Below are 7,591 nucleotides of genomic sequence, written 5' to 3' on the forward strand. Positions count from 1 at the left end.
TTCCTGATGGTCGAATTTGCACGCATCCTAAGAAGGTGGTAGCCCTTGTTGTGCCGAGCACAACGGCACCCTTCTGAAATTTCTAGCTTGATTGGTTGAGGAGTTATGAGGTCAATTCCAAAATTCCACATTCCTATTTAGCACATAGGATTCCAAATTCCTGTCTATTCATAGGGATTGACATTTTGACCTCCATTTTTAGGCACTTGCTGTGCTTCAAAATTCTCCCCAAAATTACCCATGATTGTTGGGGTTATAGGCTTTGACCTAGAGGTGGTTGCATGTCTGTAGGTGCTGCACAAAAGAAATAGGAGCCAAAAAGGGACTGTTGCTGGAAAGGCCCCGTTTGGGCCTTCACCTCTAGGGATTTTGGGTCGTAACTCAGGAACGCAAGGGCCGAGAGAGATGAAACCAACTGCTCCGCGAAGCTCTCGAGGAGCTCTATCGCATATGTGAGAATCAGCTCTCTAGCCTGTGTTTTTCAGATGTGCCAGCAGGGAAGGTTCAAGGCCCAAAGGACATGTGGACTCATACACTCTAAAGGCCTGAGCTGTTGAAACTGCCCAACTTGATATTTTGCCTATTTGAGGCCCCAGAGCTTCCACCAGGGCGTCAGCGGAAAGGTCTGGATCAGCAGATCGCAGCCGTGCCCGAACCCAGGCCCTGCAGTGTTTCTGTGAGGAGCCAGGGGGCGCCACAATGTGAAAATGTCATGATTTTGAGGGCCCGTAACTGGTAAACGCAAGCACCCAGGGACACGAACCCCCCACCTTCGGAAAGCTGTGCTGAAGGGCTATGACATACGCCCAGCATACATGGTCAGCTCCACCAGGTGGCGCTCTTTGACCTTTAAGCCCTCTTCCTGATGGTCGAATTTGCACGCATCCTAAGAAGGTGGTAGCCCTTGTTGTGCCGAGCACAACGGCACCCTTCTGAAATTTCTAGCTTGATTGGTTGAGGAGTTATGAGGTCAATTCCAAAATTCCACATTCCTATTTAGCACATAGGATTCCAAATTCCTGTCTATTCATAGGGATTGACATTTTGACCTCCATTTTTAGGCACTTGCTGTGCTTCAAAATTCTCCCCAAAATTACCCATGATTGTTGGGGTTATAGGCTTTGACCTAGAGGTGGTTGCATGTCTGTAGGTGCTGCACAAAAGAAATAGGAGCCAAAAGGGACTGTTGCTGGAAAGGCCCGTTTGGGCCTTCACCTCTAGGGATTTTGGGTCGTAACTCAGGAACGCAAGGGCCGAGAGAGATGAAACCAACTGCTCATGAAGCTCTCGAGGAGCTCTATCGCATATGTGAGAATCAGCTCTCTAGCCTGTGTTTTTCAGATGTGCCAGCAGGGAAGGTTTCAAGGCCCAAAGGACATGTGGACTCATACACTCTAAGGGCCTGAGCTGTTGAAACTGCCCAACTCGATATTTTGCTATTTGAGGCCCCAGAGCTTCCACCAGGGCGTCAGCGGAAAGGTCTGGATCAGCAGATCGCAGCCGTGCCCGAACCCAGGCCCTGCAGTGTTTCTGTGAGGAGCCAGGGGGCGCCACAATGTGAAAATGTCATGATTTTGAGGGCCCGTAACTGGTAAACGCAAGCACCCAGGGACACGAACCCCCCACCTTCGGAAAGCTGTGCTGAAGGGCTATGACATACGCCCAGCATACATGGTCAGCTCCACCAGGTGGCGCTCTTTGACCTTTAAGCCCTCTTCCTGATGGTCGAATTTGCACGCATCCTAAGAAGGTGGTAGCCCTTGTTGTGCCGAGCACAACGGCACCCTTCTGAAATTTCTAGCTTGATTGGTTGAGGAGTTATGAGGTCAATTCCAAAATTCCACATTCCTATTTAGCACATAGGATTCCAAATTCCTGTCTATTCATAGGGATTGACATTTTGACCTCCATTTTTAGGCACTTGCTGTGCTTCAAAATTCTCCCCATGATTGTTGGGGTTATAGGCTTTGACCTAGAGGTGGTTGCATGTCTGTAGGTGCTGCACAAAAGAAATAGGAGCCAAAAAGGGACTGTTGCTGGAAAGGCCCCGTTTGGGCCTTCACCTCTAGGGATTTTGGGTCGTAACTCAGGAACGCAAGGGCCGAGAGAGATGAAACCAACTGCTCCGCGAAGCTCTCGAGGAGCTCTATCGCATATGTGAGAATCACATTGTCAGTGTGAGTGGAAAAGATATTTTCAAATTCAATTCCAAAAGTTCCAAATAAATTACTTATCTCAAAATTGACAACTGGTTTGTGTGTGAGTGTGAATGGTTGTGTGTATGTATTTGTCAGCCCTTCAACTTATTACTTGCTAGTCCAGGCTGTACCCTGCCCTTAACCTGATGACAGCTGGGATTGGCTCCAGCCCCGAGTCATTCCGAACGGGACTAAGCCGTTAAGGTGATCATTGAATGAGGAAATTACTTTAAAACAAATGATTACATGTTCTTTTGAATGTATAAAGTGTTTTAATATCAAAACTGTCAAATCAGAATTATGATTTTAAGAATCATGAAAAGGTCATCATGCCAAGAAAATATCAGAATTGTGTGAAAAAGCACAAAAAAACTTAGGCCCTTTGTTTTCACTTTTTAAATCCTTATTTCACAGTTGTGAGTATTGAACAAAAATGAGATTTACCTCAACATAAAATAGAAAAAACATAACTCAAATAAAATTTAAAGTAAAATTGGTCCATAATTAAACAAATGTATCACCTAAAAAACACATGGGGAAATCATTTTCAAACAAAATGCTAACAAATCTTAATCAACACATAAAACCTGATTAACAACTTAAACACATTTTCACACACACAGACTTTTCTGTGTCAATTGGTGGTCCCTGAACACACCTCTGGCTCTCCTCAGCCAGGGTTTTGGCATCTGCTCTGTAAAAATAAACGCAGGACACATGATCAAACTAAATAAGCCTTTTGCATTTAATACAAATCAGGAAAAAGAAAGAAATTCCCTGCCCAAATTTCCAATATAATAATAATAAAAAAAAACCCTAAAAAAACAAGATGTAATTTGAGGATTTTGATCCAAAAAAAAAAAAAAAAAATCAGGAGGAAAGTATCCTTCAAAATTTTTCCATGACTTTTGGTACCAATTTTTTTTTTCTTTTTTTCTTTTTTTTCTTTTTTTTCGTGAAAAAAAAAATCAGATTTTCTGACTTTTTTCTGGAAGCAAAAACAAAAACCTCTTCCTAAATTATTTTTCAAAATTCTGAGAAAAAAGTCAGGATTCAAACTTTGATCTCAGAATTCTGACTTCAAACACAGTTATGGGGTCAGGACTAAGCTCAGTTTGTCCTCCACTGGGATGTCAGCCATCTCCTCTAGCAGGGTGTCGGGAACAAATTCTGTTATGTCCTGCCTCATGTCTGGAGTGTCGAGAATGAGGTCAGGTGTGAGCACAGTGGCAAGCGTGGGTTCAGGCATGTTTTCTTGAGCCTGCTCTGCAGGGGTCTCCTGCCCCTCTTCGGCCCTGGGTGCTTCAGGCTGGACGGATAAAGCTTGCTTTGTACCAGATCTTTGCTTGTACAGATAATACTCTGCAATTTTGGGTCTTAATCTGTCAAGCGTCACTACGCATGGTTCACATTCCTTCTTCGGTGAGAAGGACAGTTTCCTTCTGTGGCTGACCCAGTCTGAATTTTTGTCATCCAACTCCTCTGAAGAGGACACCAAGGAGGGGCTTGAAACCTCATCATCATACGGGGGTTCCTCTTCATCAGAGCTGGTGGACGGTGTCTCAGTATCATACTGAGGGGGGTGTGAAGAAGCCTTCTCCAAGGCCTTAAGTCTCAGCTTCCTGGTCTGGTGACCTGTCTCCTTGTCAGGAAGAGCGACATAAAACCTATCTGCCGTGTTCGGATCGTGGCACATAGATTTGGCCAGCTGCCTCCTTTCTTTCTCTGAAAGGTATCGGTTGGCCTGAAAGTCGAACAAAAAAATAATTAATTTCTTCTACAGGAGTTGAAATTAACCATTTTCTCAACCCAGAACATGGTGTGTATAGAATTAGAGTCATGTTAAATGTTCGTGGTCCCAAACCCCTAGCACGTTGCCACAAAAAGTTCCAAATTTGGACTCTGAAATTGGAATATGGAGCTGACCATTTCCCCAAGTGCCTAGGGCCCCCAAATTTGCTGTGTATACTGTTTGAGTCATTCTGAGTCAAATGGGCTTGGTCCCAAGTGTCTAGCATGTTGCTACAAAAAGTTCCAACTTTTGACACTGAAATTGGAATATGGAATTGAGCATGTTCCCATGTGCCTATGGCCCCCAAATTTGCTGTGTATACTGTTTGAGTCATTCTTATTTAAAAGTCCTCTGTCCCAAGTCTATAGCCTGATATTGGACATGTTAGAATCCACATTATTTATTCTAATTTTAAGAATTCAAATTAATGAGCAGGTTACAAGCTGAAAATCCTGTCCTACAAGCAGATTCCAACTTAACTTTGTTTCTTACCTGAGTTGATACGCTGCTCCTGATCTTAGTGAAGGTGATGTTCCCCGCCATGCCAGCATCACTCCAAGCTGATTGGAGGAATGAACATGCATTTCTCAGGGGTTTCCCCTGTTCTCCATGGAACACAAGAGGGTTGAGCTGATATTCTCCGCAGCATTTCCTTTTAGCCAGGTCCTGGAGCCACTGAAACTCCTCCTCATCGAGGCTCAGTGCCGCTTGGCCAAAAGTTTTCACTGTTTTGTGTTCATCCACCTTGGTAAAAAAAAAAAACAAAACAAAAAACAAACAAAAAAAACCCCCAAATAATCAGTTTTCCTCAGATAAGTCAGGTATCAATTGTGCAGAATATCTTGAAGCCTTGTGACTTAAAGAAAAGTAATATTTCTTTCTATGATATTTTTTTGTTATGATTTATTTTGTAGGAAATATTTTAAAATGGTTCTGACACATTTTCCTTATTTGGTTAATAAAGAATAGTTGACATGACATAGACCCAAGTTTTGTAACTGCATGTCCTTGACCTTTCAGCTTTCTACACCATCACTCCAGAACTACTCCACAACAAGCTGTCCCAGCCTCCACCTGTCAGTGGATCACCAGCTTTCTGACAGACAGGCGGCAGAAGCTGGGCCGCGTCACATCCAGCACTCGGACCTCCAGCTCTGGCACCCCCCAGGGGTGTGTCCTCTCTCCATTGCTCTTCTCCATCTATACCAATGACTGCATCTCAGGGGACCCGTCTCTGAAACTCTTGAACTTTGCTGATGACACCACAGTCATCCATCTCATCTGAGACGGTGATGAGTCAGCTTACAGAGAGGAGGTGGATCAGCTGGTTCTCTGGTGCAGTCAGAACCACCTGGAGCTGAACCTGCTGAAGACTGTGGAGATGACTGTGGACTTTCGGAGACCACCCCCCACATCAACCCCCCTCACCATCCTCGACACCACTCTGTCCACTGTGGACAACTTCAGGTCCCTAGGAACCACCATCTCCCAGGACCTGAAGTGGACCTCCAACATAGACTCCATCAGGAGAAAGTCCCAACTGAGGCTGTTCTTCCTGAAGACCCCCTCACATAGACTCCATCAGGAGAAAGGTCCAGCTAAGGCTGTTCTTCCTAAAGACCCCCTCACATAGACTCCATCAAGAGAAAGGCCCAGCAGAAGTTGTTCTTCCTGCGACAGCTCAGGAAGTTCAACCTCCCCCAGGAGCTGCTGGTGACCTTCTACACTGCCATCATTCAGTCTGTTCTCTGCACCTCCATCACTGTCTGGTTTGGGTCTGCCTCTAAACTGGACAGAGACAGACTGCAACGGACTGCAGAGAAAATCATGAGGGCAGACCTGCCCTCCATCCAGGATGTATTCAGGTCTGGGGCCAGGAAACGGGAAAGAAACATCTCTGCAGACCCTCACACCCAGCATATGAACTGTTTAGGCTCCTCCTCAGGCCGGCGTTACAGAGCGCTGTATGCCAAAACCAACAGACACAGATCCAGCTTTTCCCCTGGGATGTTACTCTGCTGAACTCTTAATGGCCACAAGCACCAACAAACTGTGCATGAATTTTAACCCCTCGTTTTACTGTTGATATCCAAACACCATTCTGTATTATCTGTATTTATTGTATTGTATTGTATGTGTAAACATACCTGGCCAATAAAGCTGATCCTGATATCAAATATTCTGAATAGAAAAGGAGTAACCCGGGGGTAATATTTGGGGTTTTAAAAATCAGAATATGAGCATAGGGTAAGGCTATGTAATGAAAAAAAGAAAAAAATACTAACCAGAACTTGAAACTTTGTTCCATGGTCCCAGCTCTCGGAGTTGGAGACGCTTTTCCTTTGTCATGTTGATGAACACCACTGACCTGTGCCCTGTTAGTATCGCCAGGTAGCACAGGATGTAGCCAGTTAGCAGGGCATGATCAGTGGCAGAGGGTTTGCGGGACAAAGATCCTAGAAAACATAGTAGACATATTTTTGAAAACACAGCAAACCCTACCCGTAAGAATGAACGCTACTCAAGGAGGAATACAATGTGATGGGCTTGGTCCCAAGTGTCTGGCATGTTGCTACAAAAAGTTCCAACTTTTACTGAGAATTTAGAAGTTGGAACTGGCCATTTCCCCAAGTGCCTAGGGCCCCCAAATTTGCTGTGTATACTGTTTGAGTCATTCTGAGTCAAATGGGCTTGGTCCCAAGTGTCTAGCATGTTGCTACAAAAAGTTCCAACTTTTGACACTGAAATTGGAATATGGAATTGAACATGTTCACAAGTGTCTAGGACCCCCAAATTTGGTGTTTGACACACACAGAATAAGTAAGGCTACTTACTTAACAGTTTAGGAATTTTTTTCCTGGCAGCCTTCATAAATTCCTTTGCCTGTCCTGCGTCGAGCTGATCATCTGTTAAAACAGTGTGAGAGGCACCAAGATAAATATTGTGAGCCCCAGTTTCGAAAAACCACAAAATAAATAAAGCTCACAAAAATGTAAAAATAATAGAGAACAGAATATGAGACTGAAAGGCAGTGACAACATCTACCTGACTTTTTCTTTAACACCTTCTGTCGGTGGATGACAACCTGTCGTTGGACATCAGACTGTAAACTCTTGAGCTCGTACCTCATAGCCACCAGGTCCTTGTGCTTCAGCCGGCTTTGCGACATGAAGCAATTTTCAACATGGTTGAAAAAGCTCGCTACATTATGGAGCATGTTCTTCACTGTGGTGGGGGAATATCCCTTCTTTGTCAGGTAGGCTGGCCAGCTGTGAAAGTTACACGTTACTTGATCTTACCTCCTAGTCATCACCATAAACTACATTTCATATTGCAACATCCAAATTTCCATCTATTTCAAAACATCACAGTTTACAGACAATTGAAAGCCATAGAGAAAAATATGGAAGTCATTTGTTATTGACAAGTCTGATATTTATTCTGTGTCAAGTCTCTAAAATGACTGAAAGATTACTTACACACGCAACCTGTTTACATCTCCAAGGAACCTGAGGTCACTGGTCATGGATGCTGGTTGGCCAGAGGCCATGTAAAGGCAAAAGCGGAACCCATGGCTCATGGCCTGCTTTGCATTCTCCCA

At 44.2% G+C, this 7,591-nt stretch overlaps 1 protein-coding gene across 1 annotated transcript; it reads right to left on the reverse strand.

The window, feature by feature from the left end:
• Nucleotides 1–2,532: 2,532 nt before the first annotated feature.
• Nucleotides 2,533–6,315, reverse strand: LOC121506613. Its single transcript, XM_041782428.1, has 3 exons — nt 6,276–6,315; nt 4,483–4,734; nt 2,533–3,942 (listed from the first exon to the last, which is right to left on the reverse strand). The coding sequence occupies exons 2-3, from the start codon at nt 4,531–4,533 to the stop codon at nt 3,289–3,291; spliced, it is 705 nt and encodes a 234-aa protein (XP_041638362.1). The 5' UTR covers nt 4,534–4,734; nt 6,276–6,315; the 3' UTR covers nt 2,533–3,288.
• Between the last annotated feature and the right edge of the window lie 1,276 nt (nt 6,316–7,591).

Source organism: Cheilinus undulatus, unplaced genomic scaffold (assembly GCF_018320785.1).
Source record: "Cheilinus undulatus unplaced genomic scaffold, ASM1832078v1 Contig11, whole genome shotgun sequence".
Taxonomy (NCBI): Eukaryota; Metazoa; Chordata; class Actinopteri; order Labriformes; family Labridae; genus Cheilinus; species Cheilinus undulatus.